Raw genomic sequence first — 23645 nt, 5'->3', positions numbered from 1 at the left:
CCTCAGACTACTAAGTTTTGTAAGTACCGAGAAGGAAGCAAATAGTCTTGTAGAGCATGGGAGCAGGTAGTGCTGAAGGGGAAAATGGAAGGACAAAGAAAGAGGGGCAGACCAAGGGTAAGATAGATAGATGGTATCCTTGAAGTGATTGGCTTGACTTTGAAGGAGCTGGGGGTGGTGAGAGCAGACAGGGAGCTCTGGCATGGGCTGGTCCATGAGGTCATGAAGAGTTGGAAGCGACTGAACAAATTAACAACAAAGTGTCTGAAGATATCAGGCTGGCTCCCCATCATATATTAGCTATGGCATGCCCACATTGCATTTTCTGTTACGGCTGAAAGTACCATCATGTGGTACATGCTAATTAACATGTTTGAAGTCATCCAGCAGTTTGAAGTGTTATTAGTATACTGATGAAATCTGTTTACATTTGTCTTTTTCATATGAAGCTGATCAAGTGCTAAATTATTGTCACAACTAGACAAAATCAGAACTGGTGCAAGGATTAATAGAGTAAAACTGAATTCTGACAAGGCAGACACTATGGGTTTGATGGCTTTTGGATCTAGTCTGGTTTTGAGGGACTGTATTCCCACAGAAGGAGCAGACTTATAGGCTGAGTGCACTCCATTCATCAACATTGTCATTTGAGAGTGCCACCTGCTGCTTTTGTAGCAAACAGCATGATTTGGGCTTTGGAAATTCAACTACATACTGCAGAATTTGATGGCTAGAAATCTGTCAAGTGAAGTGGGACAGTTAAAAAGATTTTGATATGTTTGCACTTGCTTTCGAGTCCAATGCAAGATGGTGGTGCTGATCCTTAAAGCCCTGTTATAACTTGGAACACAAAGGATTTTTTTTCTCCTAACACCAACCACACAATGCACTGAAATAATTAGATGAGAGCCCTCTATAAGTACCAGCATTAGAAGGGGTTTTTGAAGGTACACAGCAGGAAGCCTTTTTTTTTTTTTTTTGCTGGTAATGTCCATCTGAAGAATGCCATCTCTAGGCAGATTGATACAGACATTCTTTCATTCTCACACTATTTTATTTTGCCAACTGATTTTTATTATTTTTGTTTGGTTGTATTTTTATTGTTGCCATTCGTTTTTTTAATTGCCATGATGCTTATTTGGTTGCTTGTTTGGACACTATAATTGCAATGCTGAACTAAATAAAACAACCCGCCAGTGTCTGGAATCCATTTCTGGAAACTAAAGAAAAGAAAAGAACAGAAACAAATAAGTAACAGGAAAACTCTATGTCATTATCCCCCTGAGACTGGGTTGAAGTGACCAGCTGGTCTGACCAACTTTATGAAGTTGTTTTGGCCTCACTTGCCTTCTCCTGTCCAACTCTTCCAGACAAAACACTTATCTCCCAGTCCAAGGGGCATTCATTCCAATCAGATGCCTCTCGTGCCAGTTCTAGATCTCTGTTGGGTTTGTCATGCCATTCCTCGAGTTGTCACTCTCTGCCCCATCTGTCACTTCATTTACAGCCACCCTCCTAACTCATGCTTTCCAATCCAGGGTTAGGACTACCAACTATCCAAGGAACCTCAGTGGGGGCATATATACATTGATTATTTAGATTGATCTGAAACAGGCATAGAAATAACTGATTTCATTGTGCAGATGATTTCATGTGAATTCCTGGTACTGGTTTGAGGCCTGGATGTTAATTTTATGCACCACAGAGGTTAGCCTAGAACCAGTTCAAGGATCTGCAATATCCACAGCTTCATTGAGGAATCAGCCTTTTTACCTCCCCCTGATGCAATGCATATGTGCAGAGTGCCAGAGCACCTGTCTCTTGATCAGATTCACCTTGTGATGTGGTTTACATTTAAGTGCACTGATGCGCAATACAGGCTCTGTTCTGAAGCACTGCCCGACCTTGCTTATCCTGGTTTAGAGCCCTTAATACGAGTTTACAGTGTGCGGCATAGGCCCCATATACATTGACCATTTAATGCAGTTTGAAGCTAGTTAGCTTCAAACTATGATGGCTAGACAACAAATTGTAGACACCGCAGACATCCTGTGACAACGCAGCATGTCTCATTAAAAGCCAAATCCACTGTTTTAGCAAGGTAAAACCCTTAATACCCATAAAAAACCATGAAAGAAAGCCCTTAATACACATCAATGGCTTATCTAATTGCCATCTGGGCCTCAAACTGGTTCCAGGATTTCCTACATAATCAAGAGAAGTCATACACCCATTGTATTCTTCTTTGCAATTTTGTGTCACAATTTAAGAAGGGTATCGACATGCTGGAAGATATCCAGAGAAGGGCAATCAAAATGATCAAAAAGGTTTGGAAGTCATGCCCTATGTGTAGTGGCTGAGGCAGCTGGGTATACTTCAGCTTGGAAAAAAGATGGCTGAGAAGGGGCATGATAGCCATGTTTAAACATTTGTACATATATCAAACCAGTTTAATGCTGCTCTGGAGACTAGAGCATGGAGCAATGGATTCAAACTGCAAGAAAAGAGATTCCATGTAAATATTAGGAGGAGCTTCTTGAGGGAAAGAGATGTTTGGCAGTGGAATGTGCTGCCTTGGAGTGTGAGTATCCTTCTCTGGGGGTTTTTAAACAGAGGCTGTCTGGTCCTCTTTTGGGAGTGCTTTGATTGAGTATTCCTGCATGGGAAGAAGGGGTTGAACTAGATCAGCATTTTTCAACCTGGAAGTCGGGACCCTTGGGGGGTGGAGTTGCGCAGGGGTGTCAGTGAGGTCATCAAAGACCATCAGAAAACAGTATTTTCTATTGATCATGGGGGTTGTGTGTGGGATGTTTGGCCCAATTCTATCATTTGTGGAGTTCAAAATGCTCTTTGATTGTAGGTGAACTATAAATCCCAGCAACTACAACTCCCAAAGGTTAAGGTGTATTTTTCCCAAACTCCACCAGTGTTCACATTTAGGCATATTGAGTATTCATGCCAAATTTGGTCTAGATCCAACATTGTTTGAGTCCACAGTGCTCTCTGGATGTAGGTGAACTGCAACTCCAAAACTCAAAGTCAATGCCCACCATACCCTTCCAGTATTTTCTGTAGGTCATAGGAGTTTGGTTCAATTCCATCCTTGGTAGAGTTCAGAATGCTCTTTGGTTGTAGGTTAACTATAAATCCCAGCAACGATAACTCCCAAACGACAAAACCAATCCCCTCTCAATCCCACCAGTATTCAAATTTGGGCATATTGGGTATTTGTGCCAAATGTGGTCCAGTGAATGAAAATACATCCTGCATATCAGATATTTACATTATGATTTATAACAGTAGAAAAATTACAGTTATGATCTAGTAATGAAAATAATTTTATGCTTGGGGATCACTGCAAAACAAGGAACTGTATTAAGGGGTCACCACATTAGGAAGGTTGAGAACCACTAGACTAGATGACCCTTGCAGTCTCTTCCAACACTATGCTGCTATTTGCACAGCGAAAGCACTTCCTTCAATATTGGTTTGAGGCTGACTTAAGCCATCAGTGTAGATGTGCTCTGAGTTTTGACTGAGTGTTCCTGCATGGGAGAAAGGGGTTGGACTAGATGGCCCTTGTGGTCTCTTCCAACACTATGCTGCCATTTGCACAGCGAAAGCACTTCCTTCAATATTGGTTTGAGGCTGACTTAAGCCATCAGTGTAGATGTGCTCTGAGTTTTGACTGAGTGTTCCTGCATGGGAGAAAGGGGTTGGACTAGATGGCCCTTGTGGTCTCTTCCAACACTATGCTGCCATTTGCACAGCATAAACACTTTCTTCAATACCGGTTTGAGACTGACTTAAGCCGTCAGCGTGGATGTGCACCGAGTCTTGTCTGAGTGTTCCTGCATGGGAGAAAGCACTAGATGGCCCTTGTGGTCTCTTCCAACACTATGCTTCTATTTGTACAGCAAAAGCATTTTCTCCAATACCGATTTGAAACTGACTTAAGCGGTCAGTGTAGATGTGCCCTGAGTCTTGACTGAGTGTTCCTGCATGGGAGAAAGGGGTTGGACTAGATGGCTCTTGAGGTCTCTTCCAACACTATGCTTCTATTTGCACAGCGTAAGCACTATCTTCAATATTGGTTTGAGACTGACTTAAGCTGTCAGTGTAGATGTGCCCTGAGTCTTGATTGAGTGTTCCTTGGACTATATGGCCCTTGTGGTCTCTTCCAACATTATGCTATTTGCACAGCGAAAGCACTTTCTTCAATACTGGTTTGAAACTGAATTAAGCCGTCAGTGTAGATGTGCCCTGAGTCTTAACTGAGTGTTCCTGCATGGGAGAAAGGGGCTGGACTAGATGACCCTTGTGGTCTCTTCCAACACTATGCTATTTGCACAGCGTAAGCACTTTCTTCAATACCGGTTTGAGACTGATTTAAGCGGTCATGTAGATCTGCCCTGAGTCTTGATTGAGTTTTCCTGCATGGGAGAAAGGGGTTGGACTGTCAGTGGTTCTCAACCTGTGGGTCCCCAGGTGTTTTGGCTTACAACAGCCAGTTCACCAGCTGTTAGGACTTCTGGGAGTTGAAGGCCAAAACACCTGGGGACCCACAGGTTGAGAACCACTGGAGATGATCCTTGTAGTAGTGATAGGCTCCTTTTCCCCCCTGGGCTTGCCTGATCCCCTTTCCAAGTTGTTGTCCCCCCTTGCAGCCCCCCCCCCTCTCTCTCGGCCTGCCCGCCCTCCTTTCTCAGAGGCCATCGGGCAGCTCCCTCCAGCGGCGCCGGCCGAGGAGGAGGAGGAGGGCAGGCGGCCGAGTCCCTATATGGCGCGGAATGCCTGGCCGCGACCCCGCCTCTCGTTCGGGCTTTGCTTTTTGGGAAGCCGCTCCCCCTTTTTCCCGCGGGATGAGGTAATGCGGGGCTCGGATTGGTCCGAGGGGCGGCACCCCAAGAGCCCGAGAGGGGCGCGAGCGAGGCTATAACTCCCCGCAGTCGCAGTCGGAGCAGAAGGAAACTCCGGCGAGGAGGAGGAGGAAGAGAGAGGCACCGCCTTCCGTCCCCAGAAGCGCCGAAAGACAAGGAGGGCGACGCAAAGCACAGCCCTTTCTTTCTCCAGCAGCCAAAGCCGAAGGGTCCTCTTGTCTTCCTGCCCCCTTTCCCCCCTCGTGGCGACATGTCGAGGTGGGTGCTGAGCCTGTTCGTGCTGCTCTGCAGCTGGAGGCTGAGCGACTTGTTGGTGGGAGCCTGTACCTGCGTCCCCGTCCACCCCCAGGATGCCTTCTGCAACTCCGACATCGGTGAGTCTCCCCATCCTTCCCCCCCAAACAGCTGGCCCCCTTCTTCCCCCAGAACACAACTCAGAGGACCTCCCTGGTGTTGACTCTGAAACCTTGGGCTTGGTGGGTTGCCAAGGGCTGAACAACCAGCCTTCCTAAAAATCCTAAGACAAACTAGTTCTCTTTGTGCTACACTTCTGAGTGACACTTGGGATGTACATTGTACCCAGGGCATGCCACAGATAGATAAACCCCACTTGCCTAGTTTCCAGCAGAGGATGCCTGCCATAGATGTGGGCGAAACCTCAGGAGAGAATCCTTCTGGAACATGGACATACAGCCCAAAAAACTCACAGCAACCCAGTTTATTTGACATCCTTTCCTGGGATTTGTAGTTTGGGGTTAAAGTTCTCTGCTAGAAAGTTTGAGGGTGCACCTCTACTGCAGAATCCTGAGTTTTGTACTTCTTGGGATGCCACTAGAGAGTTGTAGTGTACTCGCGTAGGTAAGTCAACTAAGGGTGTATCTGAACTGTCGAATGAATGCAGTTTCTCATCACTTAAACTACCTGGTTCAATATTGTGGAGTCCTGGGATTTGTAACTTGGTGAGATACCAACACTCTTTGGCAGAGAAGTTTGAAAACCTTGTAACACAGTGGTTCTCAATCTATGGGTCCCCAGATGTTTTGGTTTTCAATTCCCAGAAATCCTAACAGCTGGTAAACGCTGGGATTTCTGGGAGTTGTAGGCTAAAACACCTGGGGACCCACAGGTTGAGAACCACTGTAACACTACAGCTCAATGCACTTTGATCCCATTTTAATTGCCCATGGAATCATGGGAGTTGTAGTTTTACAAGGTCTTTAGCCTTTTCTGCCCTGGTGGCACAATGGGTTAAATAAACCCTTGTGCCAGCAGGACTGAAGACCGACAGGTTGGAGGTTTGAATCCGTGGAAAGCGTGGATGAGCTCCCTCTGTCAGCTCCAGCTCCCCATGCAGGGACATGAGAGAAACCTCCCACAAGGATGGTAAAACATCAGAACATCCGGGCATCCTCTGGGCAATGTCCTTGTAGACAGTGAATTCTCTGACACTGGAAGCGACTTACAGTTTCTCAAGTCACTCCTGACACTAAAATAATAGTCTTCTCTGCCAACAAGTTCTGAAGCCTCACCAAACTACATGTCCCAGAACTCCATAGTTTTGAACCACAGCAGTTAGAGTTGTGCCTGACTACATTAATTCTAGAGTGTAGATCACGCATGGGCAAACTTTGTCCCTCCAGGTGTTTTGGACTACAGTCCAAAACACCTGGAGGGACAAAGTTTGCCCATGCCTGGTGTAGATGCACCTTTAGTCCACTTACCTGCAATACAGTGCTACAACTCTCTTCCAGCATCTCAAAAATGGGAAAACACAGGATTCCATGGGATAGAATCATGCCTGATAATGTGGTGTCAAACTGTTATAACTGTGCAGTGTGGATATGCCTTCTGTTCCAGTAAAATTATACCTGCTGCTATTGAGAATGTTTTGTGGTACAAGTGTGGGCTAGTATGTCAGGGATGAGTTTCTGGACAGCTTTTTGGAAAACTGGGATAGGGGAGACCAATGTGCTTTAACCAATGTAATCTAAAACAGGACCTGCCAGATATTGATGAAATGTAATTCCATCAGCTGCAGTTAGTATAACTGATAGGTAGGAGTGATGGGTGTGGTAGTCTAAAAACATCAGGATGATCACAGGGGCCCAACCCCAACACAAGGGAAATGAACAATATCGAAACATTTACTTCCAGATGTGGTGGAAAATCTGTCATACTTGCTCACGCTATTGTTTAAAAATATCAACAAAGTATTGTAGAAAGAAACCCCAAAGGGGGGGAATTTATTTCAGTGCTTTTCTTCATAACTGTTAGCTTTATCATTCTTGAAGTCACCTCTCAAAATTCTTACTTGCACCTGTCAATCGAATTTGCAAACTTTTGCCAGGAGGTTTTTCTATGAAAAAGAAGAGCAGAAACAGAGGGCAAGTTATCTTGTTCTAAACCTGAAAATTAGCCTTTTATAGCAGTTTATAGCCTCTAGTGGAGCTGAACTGCTGAACTTGCTGACTGAAAGGTTGGTGGTTCGAATCTGGGGAGCGGGGTGAGCTCCTGCTGTTAGCCCCAGCTTCTGCCAACCTAGCAGTTCAAAAACATGCAAATGTGAGTAGATCAATAGGTACTGCTTTGGCAGGAAGGTAATGGTGCTCCATGAAGTTATGCTGGCCACATGACCTTGGAGGCGTTTATGGACAATGCTGGCTCTTCATCTTAGAAATGGAGATGAGCATCACTGCCTAGAGTCGGACATGACTAGACTTAATATTAGGAGACACCTTTAACTTTACTATAGCAATTCGTCTGTGCAGTTTCCTCCCTTGTTGGATATTAGATCAGAGAGAGACCACAGGTTTCTTTTCTACTCAGGGCACTTTGAACTGTGTATGTGTGTGTTTTCTCCTAAATCTAGACTTGCAGAAAGAGGGAAAAGAACTACCATTGCTTTATTTGACTAAATTCAATCATTTTTTGTGAGTGCTTTGTGAAGCTTTTAATAAATGATCCAACTGTTTACATTACAGCATTGGTGTTGATGGACTTAAAGTGTCCTTCTTTTCTTTTGGATTTGGTTGTTACTAACTGACCACGTAACACTCTTACTTCAATCAGTGTCTAATGATCTACAACAACTGTTTAAGAACTTATTCTTCTTAGACAATACTGTGTGTGGCACCAGTTGATCTTTCACCTGGTCTGAAATGAAGCTCTGGTACCTTATTCTCTATTATGGTCACATTACTGTTAACTTGAGAGCAGGAAACATTGCTCACCTCAAAGCTTCAGTCTGACCTGTGGTTTTGTGGTTACATATTTGGTGTATAATACATAAACTCATATTCGCAATCTCTGGCCACATAATGGCAGGCAGAAATTATCCTCTCTCATTCCAAGTCAGTACTATAGTTCTCAACCTGTGGCTCCCCAGGTGTTTTGGCCTACAACTCCCAGAAATCCCAGTCAGTTTACCAGCTTTTAGGATTTCTGGGAGTTGAAGGCCAAAATATCTGGGAACTCACAGGTTGAGAACCACTGGTAAGACCTTCTTTACATTAGGAATCCAGCCAAGGTTATGATTACTTCTGTTCCCATGAGGACCTGTTTACAGGGCAAACTGCAAATGCCCATATAGTTACTAGTTTGGACAAGTTTTAGGTAAGCAAAGTACAGCCCTCCAAATACTGTTGGACTGCAAATCCCAGCACTCTTCATGGCTAGGGCCAATGGCTGTTGCATCCAGTTGTATAGAGAGGCTGAACTTTGCCAACTCCTGATGTAGACTGACATTTTCAGCATATCACAACCACAGCTAAGATATTTACAAGGTGAACTGCGTGGATTGCATGATAAACATGCTCTTAAGGGGAAGTTATGTGGGTGAAACCATTTCCTTAGATGTTGACTACTACTGAAGCAGACACGGAGGTGAAAGTAACTTCTTTGTAAAGACTGTCATACATATAGGATGGTGTGTACATGTATGCACTCTCTCTTTCTCATAGCACATATAGGGAGATGAGAGGCAGAAAGATAGTTTCTTCTTTGAATCTGCCTCGTAGAAAGGCAGTGGGAAACCTCATCTGAGTAAAGCTTGCCAAGAAAACCCTTGGAGGGGGCCTCCGAAAGTCAGAGTTAACTTAAAGTCATATAACAAGCAATGGATTCATATTGCTTTGTGGTAAAGCTGATTCTGAAATAAGAGGAAAGTGTGTTTATAGATATTTCATTGTTGATACTGAGAAATCTGCTGTTTATTTAAAGCACGGTTAGCTTTTTATTTCTAAAAGTAGAAAACCCAACGTAACTCCCATGAACTTTTAAAAGAAAAAATCCAGACTTGGAGTTTTTAGCCAACTTCACTTATTCATGTCTAGCTTAGGTAGTATATCAGGTGATGAAAGCCAAGAAAAACTTCACATATTAAAAAGTGCTGGGAAGGCAGTTTTACTTGAGTAATTTTAGACTGGAAAATTCTGTAAATGGTATTATATCAGAGGATAAATTTGAATGGCTGGGACAAATCAAAGTTCACTCAAAAATTTTTATTGCTGCTGCTTGCTTTGCTTTGCAAGAGTAGGTGTGTCTAGTCAGGGATGGCTGCCAAAGTGAGCTGGCCTTTCTAAGAAAACATAAAAGTTTTGGAAAACTATTTCCTTCTATATATGAGAACTTTCCATGCACCCCTTCTTTGCTGAGATGTGTGAGAATGTGTGACGCTATTAACCATAACTTCTCTGGCTAGTAATTGGCTGCTGTACTAATTTTACTATGAAGTAAACACGTGGAAAGGGGAGAGTAGGAAGGGTTTAGCACAAGAGTATGAGTGAATTTAATAATAAAAATATAGTTTTTGGAGAGGGCTACAATGATAAACAATTGGTATTCACAACACTATATGTAATAGATCATACATAGATTACTGTGCCTAGATTTTCCTTAAATAGGTGATATTACATATCTTCCAGCCTTCTCTGTTTACACATTGCCCCTTTTTAGTGGTTTCTGCCCTTGGGAGAATGGTCCCTATTTGTTAATATAAATATGAATTGTGGACAGTACATAAAGTAAGCAGAAGTTATGAAGAATTTCCAGTATTCATTAGTATCGTTTTGTTTGCTTGAATGTTTCAAGTCCATAATTCTGTGAAGCTAAGAGCACACTGTGAAGGGCCAAGTTCTTCATTAAAACTCCCAGCTCTGCCAGCATCTCTTTAGTAAACACTGCCATTCTTCCCAAGAGCCAAAAAGAGGAAGAATTGGATCCAAACTTCTAGATGAAGAGTTAAGTGTTTCCATGGAGATTTGTAGCAGTGTACTTGATCAGGATTTAGCTGAACTAAACTACATGCTAGTTTGTAAAACAAATTGTGTATAACTAGGATACTGAGAAAGGACACAAGATTTTGCAGTAACTGTGTAGCTGTTTAACCTCTTGACAAAATGAATATCTTAAAGTAGTCCTTGAACGTCTAGTACAGTGGTTTTCAACGTTCCTAATGCCTCGATCCCTTAATACAGTTTCTCATGTTGTGGTGACCCCCAACCATAACATGATTTTCATTGCTACTTCATAAATGCAATTTTTCTACTGTTATGAATTAAAATGTTAATATCTGATATGCAGGATGTATTTTCATTCACTGGACCAAATTTGGCACAAATACTCGATACGCCCAAATTTGAAGAATGGTGGGGTTGTGGGGGGTGGGGGTTGATTTTTTCATTTGGGAGTTGTAGTTGCTGGGATTTATTGTTAACCCACCATCAAAGAGCATTCTAAACTCCACCAACAATGGAATTGAACCAGTCTTGGCACACAGAACTCCCATGATCAAGAAAAAAAATACTGTAACGATTTGGTGGACATTGACTTTGAGTTTTGGAGTTGTAGTTCACCTACACCTACATTCACTGTGGGCTCAAACAATTATAGATCTGAACCAAATTTGGCACAAATACTCAATATGCCCCAATGTGAACAATGGTGGAGTTTGGGGAAAACAGACCTTGATATTTGGGAGTTGTAGTTGATGGGATTTATTGTTCACCTACAATGAAAAGGCATTCTGAACCCCACCAATGACAGAATTGCACCAAACTTCCCACATAGAACTCTCATGACCAACAGAAAATATTGCATTTTCTGATGGTCTTTTGGAACCCCTCTGATACCCTACTTGCAACCCCCAGAGCAGTCCTGACCCCCAGGTTGAAAAACGCAGGTCTAGTAAGTATTATGAATTCTCTTAAAAATTGTTGCTATTGGATTGCCATTCACAAAATGTCTGCTATGGTAGGTGTGGCCTATCACAAAATATTGCTTTTCAGAATTCAAAGTAATGTGGATAAAAGAAAATTAACATTGTTTCAGAATCTAATACAAAGGAGAGGCAGCTTTTGAGACTTATGGACAAGTAACTCTTATTCGTGGGGTCATTTAAGTTTATGTTGACTTGACAACAGCTAACAAGAAAAGTTAGCTAGGAACTGAGTACTACAACAACAACAACAACAAAACTTTATTTATACCCCGCCACCATGTCTCCAAGTGAACTTGGGGCGGCTTACATGAGGCCAAGCCCAACAATACAGCAATGCAAAAAAACAACAACAAAAAACTAACATACAACAATAAAATATAGAAATAAAATAAAATACAAGAAACAATACACATAAGCACATCAAACAATGTAAAATCACAATAATTTAAACACAGAAATCACAATAATTTAAACACAGAAAATAAATCACAGTGGGCTGGGCCAGTTGCAAGGATTAAACATTTAAAACACTGGGTGAGAAGGTAACGTAATGTATCTGGACAGAGGATCAGAGGGGATGAAGGGGTTTAATTGCACTAGTACGTAGAAAATAAGTTGAGATGTAAGCTGTATCTCAAATACCAAATCATATTTGCAAAACATAACAAAGTATCAATTTCACAGAAGACAATTTGGAGATGCCATAGTAGTCTGCAGTGCATCATAGCAGACAACATTTTTCATGCATGTAAAACCCAAATGAGATTTCTAGATAGCTAGATTTTAACCTTAAACAGCATTATTTCAAACTAAGTCATCTCATAAAGACGTCAGTCATCTCATGAAGGCAGACATGACATTTAAGTCAAATACTTTGTGGTTCATAGCACACTTTCTTAGGTTCATTTGTCCATAGTACAGGAAATCAATCACACACCACCTTCTTATTGTAATTTATTTGCATGGGAAACCTAATCCCAACTTGCATAAAGCAAGGGACAAGGGGGCCTTTTTGTCAAATATAGGTCTTTTAAGATATTAGGAAATCCAGATACGATATATTAAGTCCTTGTGTGCAACACATAGACATTTTCTAGGGTACCTGTGAAAGTTGGAAGCATTTGTTTCTTGATTACAAGAAGAACAACCACCCAATTGGTCAACAGCTTAAGCAGTTAGGATAGAGAATTGTGAAAAATAGGCAAGATATGGAATAAAAATAAGATAAAGAACAGCAAAGCAAAAGTAGGTTTCCTCAAAAACATCTGAAAAATAGGAATAGAGGATTTTTTTAAATCCTGAGTGAGACAAACCTAGGTCAGGGTTATAGGTTACTTTGACTGCAACTAGTGCTTTGCCCTATCAAGATTCTTGAAATGGAAATGCTAGACGCTGTATATCCAAATGTGTTCTTTACCATAGATCTATGATACTTCATAATAAAGTTAAAATGAAGAGTTATTCAGAACATTTTCTAGAGGTAATTTTTTTTTTTAGAAAAACAAAGATATATATTTCAAGGCAGAGTGTTCCTCACTGAACCTGCCAAAGAGAAGTTCTCGTTAGAATTCTTTCAGTGGGAGATGTAATTACATATTTAGCAAATTTACACTTTGAATTTTAAAGATCCCACTCAGTTCAAAATAAGACAGTATACACAGTGTTGCTTCAATTGAACTATGTCATTTAAAAGCTCACACTTTTAAGCTAAGTGTGTGGGACTTCCCATTTTGCATCAGACTTAAAAAATAAATAAATCAGGAACAAATGTTGCATATTTGAGTCCAGTCAGTCAAGGATTTAGTTGTCAAAGGGAAGTAATATATTCAGTACTGCCACGGGGTAATAATCAAAAGTCTTCTCAATAGATTTTCCTAGTTAGTGAAGGGAGTTGCTGGCAGCCTACTTTGAAGATTGGGAGTAAACTTTGGCCCATCACTTTTTAGGTCCAGAAAAAGTAACTGATGGCTACTACTGGATATTTTCCCATCACCTCATGGCTATTTTTGCCTCTTTAGGATTGCCAGGAGGGTTGATGAAGTTACAGGTGACAGGCTTCCTTGTTCTATGTAGCTCTTAGAAACAAAAATTTCCCTGTGGCTAGGTCCTGACAACTCTAACTCCAACTCTGTATTCCTCTAACTTATGGGGTACAAAGGCATCCATTCCTAATGTCCTTCTCTCAGCCCCCTTCTGCACTGCCTTATATCCCAGAGTATCTTCTTATTCCAGATCATTTGGCAGTGGAGACTCATATAATCCAGTTCAAAACAGATAATCCGGGATCACATCCTGAGATATAGGGCAACGTAAATCCAGTCTCAGATAATGCATAAGATTCCACTGGGCATAGTATTATGATCCCTCTTCTCCATTCTTCAGGGTGAGATAAAGAAATCTCAGATGGAGAGCACTACCTCGAAAGGTTGCAGGCATATATTGTCCTCATTTGTTAGACTTGCTTGTTGTCGTTTTTATTACATGGTAATACTCTGTGTAGCTGTGGGCGATGCTTAATATATCATATTTAATGGGAACTCCACAAGCTATTCTTTGTAGTATCATCCTTGTAACATCATCAAGGCCCAGTTCTTGTGATATCAGAACAGATCATCCTTGTGTTTGGACCTCTGAAATGAGGACCTGAGATAGTTCTCATCAAGCAAAACTCAGTATGGGCAACATGTGCTCCTCCAGATGTTGTTGGATTGAACCTTGGAGTCAAATTTGTCTTGACTCAGGATATGCATTTGTTTGCTGTACAAAGGATGTGTATATTTATTTTCATGGCTGATACTATATTTAAATCAGCAATTAGAAACTTTGTTGCTATGTACCCTTGGGTTGCTTCAGACTCACTGTAACCCTATCGTGAGGGTTTTCTTGATCAGATTTATTCAGAGGGGTTTGCTGTGGCCTCTGAGCCTGAGACAGTGTGACTTCTCCAGATGATTTCCATGACCAAGTGGAGATTGAAATCCTAGTCTCCAAAATCCTAGTCCAAAGCTCACCCCACTACACCATGCTGGCTCTTAATTAGAAATTAGTTAAACTTAGTTTTGAATTTGTAATTTCTCAATAGATAAGAGCACCACCGTATTTTTCATAACTCAAATTTTCTGCACTTTACATTCCTGCTGCTGGCTGGGTAAAATTCCAGCCCATGCTGAGAACTGAGATAAAGGTCTTTTGCACACGATGAATGTTGACCATGATTAATCCACATTCCTGGTGATGTTTACACAAGCCCTTTCTAGAGGGGAATAGCACTACAAGAGAACAAAATGCATTAAACAAGGCAGAGAAGATGGTGATAAAAATCAGTTGACTTTTAGCAACAACTCAAGTGACAGGTAGCAGTGCTGGGTTGAATATTCGTCTCCTAGTCCTTGGGACCAAAACAGTTATTAACATCCTGTTCTTAAATAGAAGGCACCTGCGATACATCCAATGCATATGTTGTCTTTTGGACTAATAGGAATGCCAGTTGGGTAGGAGCAGCAAAAATAGTATAGTAGTTGTTTCCACTAAGTTTTTCTTCATCAGTTGGCTGTTTACAGGTGAGCCCATTTGCTAGCAATATTAATTCTAGTGTCTTGTATTTCTGAGATGTGAGTTCCTCAGCTTATTTTTTTCCCCATAAAACCATAAAATACTGTTTGTTCCCAAGAATATGAAGTAAACCTTGACCTGGATTAGCTCTGAGCCCTGATAGTCTGTAAGTATGGTCTGTGTAGTACTGTGCATGCCTTTTGAACAGTAGACCTGAGCTCTAGGCTAGGGCTTTCTTTCGTTTTCACAAGCACTAATCTTACTCAAGTAATCCCTTTAAGAAATGGAGTGGAAAGAAAGAATTCCTTAATGCTTGTTCCCAGCAAGATACAGCGGAAAAAGGACATTTGGCTGGAAGTGGTGCAGACTTAATTGTAGGGAAAGTAGGCTGCATAGAATTAGCATGCTCTATTCATGAAGGAAAAGCAGCCAGGACATACTGGAGTGAGGGCACAAGGCAAAACCTACCACAGCACTTCTCTGGGCATCTGTGCAGATTTAAAATGCAGGTTTCAGATTTGCCTGGGCTACTACAGAGGAATACTGTGGAAGTATCGTGCTAGGAATTTTATTTCTTCATTGAGACTTTAATCTCATTGTCTTTTATAGGTTAGAAAATATGTAATAAGAGCTCCTTTGACTACAATTCCTTTCTTCATACTTTACCTGTAAACAGCTGGATCATAATGTGACCTTAAGAGTATGACAGACTTTTGTATTTAGGATTTTACTTCATGATATGTTGCTTTGTATGGATTAAGAATTCATCTGAAAATAAACCCTGACAATATATTTGAATTTCCCTTAGGTGAAATTTAAATGGTAAGTTTAATGCATTATTCAGGACTTGTAATAATAGGTAGGTACCCTAAATTTAAAATATAATTTCTTCCTATCCTCCTTTTTATACCATAAGGTAGGCTTACAAAGACTGAGGGCGCACCAAAATGCGCGTTTTAAATCTAAAAAATAAATAAATCCTGGGACCTGACAGCAGTCAGTCCCAGGAAATGGTCCATCGCCATCCTCACAGCCTTCCTTTGTAGCAGATCAAAATGGAGGGCAGATGGGGGACATCCAGAGGAAGTGTTTTTTTATCACTCCATTATGTGATGGCCCGCATATGTACACATGCAAATATCTTAATATAAACACAAGCAGATTCGCATGTGTGCATATGAAGTCCAGCGCAAAACAGAGTGAATTTTTAAAAAAAAACTTAAGTCTGATCTCTCTCTTCACCCAATTGTTAATTCAAGCTCTGTTTAACATTATAAAATTTAAATGAAAGAGTTTCAGAGAGTCCTAATTGCTTTCTACTTGTACTTCCTTTGAGCCAACTGTGTGTCCTTGGCTCCATTTTTCGACAGCACAATCAGCTGATCGTCTTTCAAAAAGTGCCGGTGCACTGGAACAGTCCACACAGGGGGAAGGGAAGTATGTATTTGACATGACTGCAGGGAAATACAGTCATGCGCAGGTATGCATTTTTCGGACAGAATCGGGTATTCAGTGCACCCTTTTAACACATGCTTTTCAGCTGCTAACCCAATTCTGCTTGCACTTTGGGTAAATTCATGAAACCACTCCCACCCCTGTTTAATCCAGTTACTTCTGGTTTTTAGGCATATGTAGAAAGACCCTGAGAAACAGTGTCTGACCCAGAGTCATAAAGTGAGCTTTATGGGCTGAGTGAAGATTTGAACTCGTGTCTCCTCAGTTCTAGCTCATGGTACCACCATTATCCCACACTAGTCTGTTTTTCATTTATGCGAGACAGAAGCAGCAAAACATCCTGGATGAAATTTTCCACTGGATCTCAGATTATGTGACTTCCCTCTCATTAGGTATGTCTGAAGTGTGGAAGGATGATAGAAAATTTCATGGGTTATACTCAAAAGAAAGGATTAAGTTCAAACAGGTGAAGTTACTTTTTTCATACTATATTTGGGTTTAGCAATGCACGTAGGAAAACTGCATTTGGGGAACTTTCATAGAAAACCTTGATAGTGCCATGGCTGATAATAATTCTACGGGGTTTCCTTTTTTCTTTTTGCTAACTCTGATAAAAGTTGTGCAAGAGCATTAATGCACAAAAGAGGAACACCACATAATGCAAAAATGGACAGAAAGGTAGTAGATAACTGAGAAATGCATGTTTCGACTACAGTTCTGAGCATCTCCTAACAGCATAGTTAATACTGTTCTGGAAGCTATTAGTATTAAATAAACAATGTTTCCAAGTTCTCTATTGTGTGCTCGCCTTGCCACAGTGAAAATCATAGAATCAGCAATATTTTATGGTGTTGGTTCTGAAAATAAATAGGCATTTTAGCCATTTTATGTTCACATACCAGACAGTTGTATGCAACTTGAAAAACGGCTGCATATTGCCTTCCAGCTAATGGTATTTTGTCAATGAGTAACAACATACAAGTTTAATACTGCTAATGTCATTTGCAATAACAATTCTGCTAGAAAATGTCTAAAACATTTAATTTAACTCTGAGTTGCTTAGAGGTTCAATTTGTGGCAGCACCTCTGCCCAGCACACACACTTTTAGAAAAAGGAAATTGGGAGAAGGATTAGGAAATTGGGGGGGGGGGGGGGGATGAGAAAGAACTGAATGACAAAACCAGATCTGAAACATATACCCTGAATAGGATTTAGGATTTAAGAAAGGTGCTCTGAAGAACATAATACAAGGCTTAATCTAGATGTGAACATACAATATATTTTCACATTTGCAAGGACTTACGTCAAGGAGAAGGGAATGAAAAAACCTATGCCAATGTTTAAAGTACTAACAGCACAAAAAAGAAGTAGGTTTTCTGGTGGCCGGACAGAGGAAAACCACCAGATGTAGAAAAATAAATCCTTGCTACCTTTCTGTGCAAAAGAGGAAGCAACTAGTGTATGAAAAGGTAACAGATATTTGAGTTGGAGTGCCAAGCGGATATGTGGGTTAAACCAACTATTCTCTGTGACATTGCTACATCCCGTCTAAAGGAAAAATCTTGTGGTTTAGCCCCTTATAGATTTTCCAAGCCCTCCTCTCCCAATTTCCTATTTCCTGCCTTCCTCTTCTAGCAGTGCTATAAATATTTCCCCCTTTCTGTGACATGAAATACGTTCACAGTAGATTAAGCCTTACAATGCAACTTACTTTCAAATAAACAGATGGAAGATTACACCATGATTTTGTAAGCCTATGAATACTTATCTAGGAATAAGACCAACAAAACATGGTGAGATTGTCTTCTTACTAAAATTACACAGGGACACGACTGATTGAGCACTCTGAAAATGGTAGTCCCAAAAATAATATTTCCAAACTCTGTATATGTATGCAGATGATTAATCTGGATAGCATCACATGGGTATGCTCAGATATTTTCTCTGTTTGCCTACTTTACATTTAACATTTCTGTAATTCTCTTTAGTCAGTAGTTCTCTTGGCAATTCACAACTAAAACACAGTAAAACAATACACTGTGTAATACAACAAGAAAAAAATGATCAAAAAGAACAGAATTTTAAAAGTCAGTTCTCAAAACATAATGGACCTGAAGGAAACAAGTTTTTGGCACCTACAAGATAATGAGGTTGGTGTTAGATAATTCCCTATTTTGGAAACACTTAGCATTACAGGGTGTCACCACTGAAAAGGACCTTTCTCTATTCACCTTTCTATACCTCAGTACATATGGTGGGAACCTCACTTAAGGATTTCAGTTTGTGAGAAGGATGACACCCTAACATTTTATCCTTTTGCTCCTGCAGCTCATGGCTTAAATTCCCTAATGGCTCCAGATGCTATTTGTCTTGTAGCTAAGCAAGGTCAGTCCTGTTAGTACTAGGATGGGAACCAAAACCAAATACCAGGAAGGAAGGAAGGAACTGGCAAAACCACTTCTGAGTATTCTTTGCTGAAGAATACTCCATAAGAAAAGTGATTTGAAGGCACTTGTACACACACTTGGGGCCCGAGCTCTATGGTGCTTTTAAGCTCAACACCGCAGTAAACAGATTGGTGGGCCTAACATTAACAGGAAAAGCAACACCCATGTGCAGGTCGTTGTTTTGCCCCACATCTTAGTTATTCTTATTCCATACTTTTGATGCCTCGTTTTTGTCTCATTTGTCAGAGCCAGAAGTGGAGAAAAGTGATTGGCATAACCTATTATGTGATGGTAAGGCAAGGGAAAAAGTTTCAGCCCTTATATTCTGCACACCTGTTATTGTCGAAGACGGACCCTTTCTAATTTGCACAGAGACAGGATGTGTATGTGAAGGATGGCTCTGCCCTATCAGTTTTGATAATATGCTCCTTCCAAGCTAAAAGAGTATATTTTATTATTGGCATATTGAACTTCCTGATATTTTTCCAGCACCTGTGCTAACAACTGCATCAATAGAGCTGTTCTTATACCCCATTGCTAATTATTTGATGTAAAAGATATTCCTGTTCATCAACCCCAAATATGCATGGGAACCCGCCAATCTCGACATGTGGGAAAATATTTTGTATTCCCAGACACCATAAACAAAATTTCTGGTGACTTGGCATCCTAATTCCTGGGATTTATCCAGCCTTGAACATTATTTACAAATGTAAGTAGATAAACCGTAACATCAACAAATTCAGTATCTGAAGAAAATATGGACAGGAGATTACAGATACTCCCAGTGCTTCAAGATCACTACTTAACCTAAGATTCTCTTGTGAAGGCTCAGTATTTTTCTTCCCAGTAATTATTATTTTGTGTTCTTTTAATCATAAGTCTACTAGAGGAAGAGCTGGGAGATCAACAGGGGAGCAGTACATGTTAGTGATGAGAAATAAGTTGTCTTTGTCCTTGTCTCTCTTGACATGTTCAGAAAGTAAAGTATAAATTTTGTGGAGACTAAACTATGGTTCTTTGTTTATCAAATGGGTATGTCAAAATACTTTTCTGAGCCTTAACTGAATACACAATAACCATGCAAACAATTGGTATCTCTATTCAACTTGAACAAATGCCATGCATACTCTGAGCCTGCTTATTTCCATAAACATATTTCAAGGACATATGTACGGTACTCATTAAAATCATTGCATTCATCTCTGTTTGCAAAACAGTAATCTTATTCCTTGCTACATGCAGTAAATAGTTGGCAGTGGAGTCCCTCAAGGACCATTCAGGTGCCTCAACCAGGCCTTGCACAGACCATTTCAAGTATGGTATTTATAGCAATAGCAGACAGCACCTGTGTGTATGTCTGGATGGGAATGATATGATAGTACAAACACTTAAAAAGATAGGCTTCTTTTGGTAGTTTTGAGGTGATTAGTTCCTCCAGCGTACTATAGCCTAATTTGTGATGTGCACTACGAGTGAAAAAAGCATTTTTGTATTGAGAAGTTGCATGGAATTATTTCCTCCATAATTGGATTTGAATAGTAATACTTTCATTTTTACCCTTTTCTTCTTGTCGTGATAGAGGGTTCTAGCTGACTAGGAAAGAGTATGCAAAACTGGTCTGGATTGTGCTTGTATACTTAATAACTTAATTCAGATAAATCAACAAGTGAAGTTTTTCATAGCACGGAGAGGTGAAGTACCATATTTGCCAGTGCCTGCATATCAAATAGTGTAGTAATAGGAGTTGATAGAAACGTTTGTGTTTCTAGTTGAGTTTATAGGCAGCAAGTAACATGTGGTACATCCCGTTATTTTTACTGTCAGATTCTTCCCACTATTTAAAAGTGTCTCCCGGATGATATTTTCTTAGCTATGGGATTTTGATTCAATGTGCAATTAGCTGCTGTGAGTCTCCTTTAGGAGAGGAAAGTAGGATATAAATAAATAGGTAAAAGTAAAGGTTTTCCCCTGACATTAAGTCCAGTCGTGTCCAACTCTGGAGGTTGGTGCTTATCTCTGTTTCTATGCCGAAGAGCTGGCATTGTCCATAGACACCTCAAAGGTCATGTGGCCAGCATGACTGCATGAAGTGTCGTTACCTTCTCGCCAGATAAGAATATGATAATAATAATCTTCTTTACTCAACTCCTTTCATTGTATATCTGCTCCTTTAGACTAAGGATGGAATTGTCTTGTCTGAATTACATATGTATATATGTAATATTTTTGGTGGTATAGGAAGCTTATGTCTGTTTATTACTAAGATACTACCTAAAATGACAACAGGACTATTATCTTCTTTTCTGAGTAGCAATAAGATTTACTTTTAAGTAAACATGCATAAAATTGTGCTGTCCTTTTCTTAGCTCTAGAAATGAAATGTTTCTGAAAACAAAAGGAGTGGGAAGCTAAATAGCTTTATAGAGTTGAAGAGCTTTCCAGAAGATCACCTGGGGCAGAGGAAGTCAGGACATGTAGGAAAATGGGTTTCACACATTGATAGTCAAAAACAAACCTCTAAGAAATGCTGAGAGTCAAGGGAAAGGATCAAATACATGTGGATTTGGTAGTGGAATGGGAGTATGACTAGGAATGGAATATTCAGGTTTAATGGGGGAGCCTTAAGAACTACATTAGGCCTTTCCCTAGCTCCAAAGTATAATACCTTACTTTTTGGACAACAACCTTTAGAATTCTCAGGCCTGCATGGTTTAATTGCCCTTTTTATTTGCATATTCTGAAAGAAGCATTCCAAAAAGCCTTTCCGTGATATGTCCATACCTATTCCACAATCACTTTATGTATATGCAATGAGGGACACTTTCCCATAAAGAAGGGTCTACTATGTACACACATTTACAAATGCACATACAATTCCAAGTGCTTGCTTTAGCCTATAAAGCCCTGAATGGTTCTGGCCAGCTTACCTATCCTAACATATTTATTTATTTATTTATAGTACAGGGTTAGTCAAAATGCATAGGCCAATAAGCCATTCAATTGAATGGCTTATTGGCCTATGCATTTTGACTAACCCTGTATTTATATTCTACCCTTCTCACCCCGCAGGGGACTCAGGGTGGATTACAATGTACATATACATGGCAAACATTCAATGTCATAGACACACAACACATATAGACAGACAGTCAGAGGGTATTTAACATTCCAACTTTTTCTGGCCACCAGGGGTGCTGTTGCTTCACCGTCCATCTGCGACACTGATGAAGTACTTCCTCATTCCTCACATGCTTGCTGGAGATTTGTATGGCCTCATAAATTAGTTAAATTAGCCTCCCCACATATAAGTGGTACCTAATTTTCCTACTTGACAGATGCAACTGTCTTTCGGGCTGCAAAGGTCGAAAACAAGCTACACAAATTGGCCGGAAGCTCACTCCAACCCAGGTTGGCTTCGAACTCATGACCTTTCTGTCAGTAGTGATCTTAATGCAGCTGACTCCCAGCCACAGTCCGGGTGCTATATCTCCCTTTATGAGCCATAGTCCCATATCCCCCTTTATGAGCCATCTTGGAGATTAAGATCCTCTGAGGAGGCCCTGCACTCAGTTCCAGCTCCTTCACAGGTGTGATTGGAGGGCCTTCTCAGTGGTAACAGGGCCTTCTCAGCCCCTCAGTTGTGGAATTCCCTCTCTAGAGACATCAGATCAGCACCCTCCCACCTGAGCTACAGGAAAAAACTGAACACATAGATGTGGGACCAAACCTTTGAATACCCGTGCAATAAATGAATGTGGAATGGTGCAGTGATAACTGGAACAGCATTGGATTATGATACTGGATTATGTGATTTTAATAATTTTAATGTTGAAATCTTTTAGCGGTTGTTTGAAGATATATGTTTTATTTGCTGGATGTATGTTGTATAGCATTGAATTGTGCCTTTATGTCCGCTGCTTTGAGTCCCCTTTGGGATAAATATGACAAATAAATAATAAATAAATACACACAGAGAGAAGGATTTATAAGTGTAGATGGCGATAGAGAGAGAAAATGAACAAGTCATTCATTGACATTTCTTGTATGGATTATCAGGTATGCCAGGTTCCTTGCCATTTACATGCCACTCATTTATACAATTGGAAGAGTCTCTGTATCATTCAGATTCTAGACTGTATATGTTAGACCTCTGTCTATAATTTGGGTTGCTTGTTATTCTCTACACCCTTCAGCTCTTGGGGTTCTTTAACAAATACAGTGAATACTGAGCTAGCAGACAATCGGTGATATTGGAGAGAGATAATAAGACAATTCTGTGTAGTCAAACAAATAAGTAACCTTGAGGTATTTCTATCTGATGATCTTTTCTGTTTGGTATGTTTTTGAACTGGGCTTCTGAGACTAAAGAAAAATTGCCTCAGTGTACTTCCTAACCTAAATGGGTGCCTTGTGCACAGCATAGCAATGACCTTGATGACTTCCTGAACTTGCTCAGCTGCCTGCTTTGCTGTTTTGGTCATATTGCTAAGTATTTGGAAAACTAATTCTTGCCCTCCCCTTACATCCTTCAGTGCTGCATGTACTTCATGTGAATGCAATCAGGAAACTTTCCCGTGCCCTGAGGGTGCCTGACTGCCACAGCCATGACCCCTGGCTGAGCGGCAGTGAAAGAGCCGCTGTGCAGTGTCTTAGCTGGCTTTTAATTTTTGTTAATAGGTTAATTAAAATTCCACCCCTCTCCTCAACCTATAGTTATACTTCAGCCTTGGAAGGGAGGGTGCTCTGAAGGATGCAGCTGCAGGGCAACCCTCCCTGGTTACCATGGAAAGGCTGTGAGAGCTGGCTCATGCTTCACGTTTTGTGCATAGTTATGCATATCTCCAGGGTGGGGGTAAGGTGTGCCACTTCAAAAGCCATAAGTGAAAAACGTTACTTTTATAAATAGATAATTTTAAATAGATAATATGTACAAGGCGTGAATGGGGAAGGGTCAAGATTTTAAAGAAATGCGCACACACACAGACTCTTGTAAGTTCACAACACATATCTTGTAGATATTAGGCCTGTGCGGTTTCGTTCGTTAATTCGTTATTTCGTTATTAATTCGTTATTTTTAGCACATCCGACGC

General features: G+C 40.6%; 2 protein-coding genes across 3 annotated transcripts in view; one reads left to right on the top strand and one right to left on the bottom strand.

Annotated features, from left to right (window-relative positions):
* SYN3 (synapsin III) overlaps positions 1 to 23645 on the bottom strand; it is a 218293-nt gene that overhangs the window by 105372 nt on the left and 89276 nt on the right. The window lies entirely within an intron of this gene.
* Positions 4903 to 23645, top strand: part of TIMP3 (TIMP metallopeptidase inhibitor 3) — a 46568-nt gene continuing 27825 nt past the window's right edge. For both annotated transcript variants that reach the window (XR_010910052.1, XM_060776944.2), the window contains exon 1: positions 4903 to 5254. Coding sequence is in view for 1 of the 2 variants with exons in the window: in XM_060776944.2 (XP_060632927.1) it covers positions 5131 to 5254 (124 nt within the window). In the remaining variant the exon portion in view is untranslated. The remainder of the gene's footprint in view (positions 5255 to 23645) is intronic.

This window comes from Anolis sagrei, chromosome 5 (genome assembly GCF_037176765.1).
Source record: "Anolis sagrei isolate rAnoSag1 chromosome 5, rAnoSag1.mat, whole genome shotgun sequence".
NCBI classification, from domain to species: domain Eukaryota; kingdom Metazoa; phylum Chordata; class Lepidosauria; order Squamata; family Dactyloidae; genus Anolis; species Anolis sagrei.
This window is presented reverse-complemented; position numbering and strand designations above follow the sequence as displayed.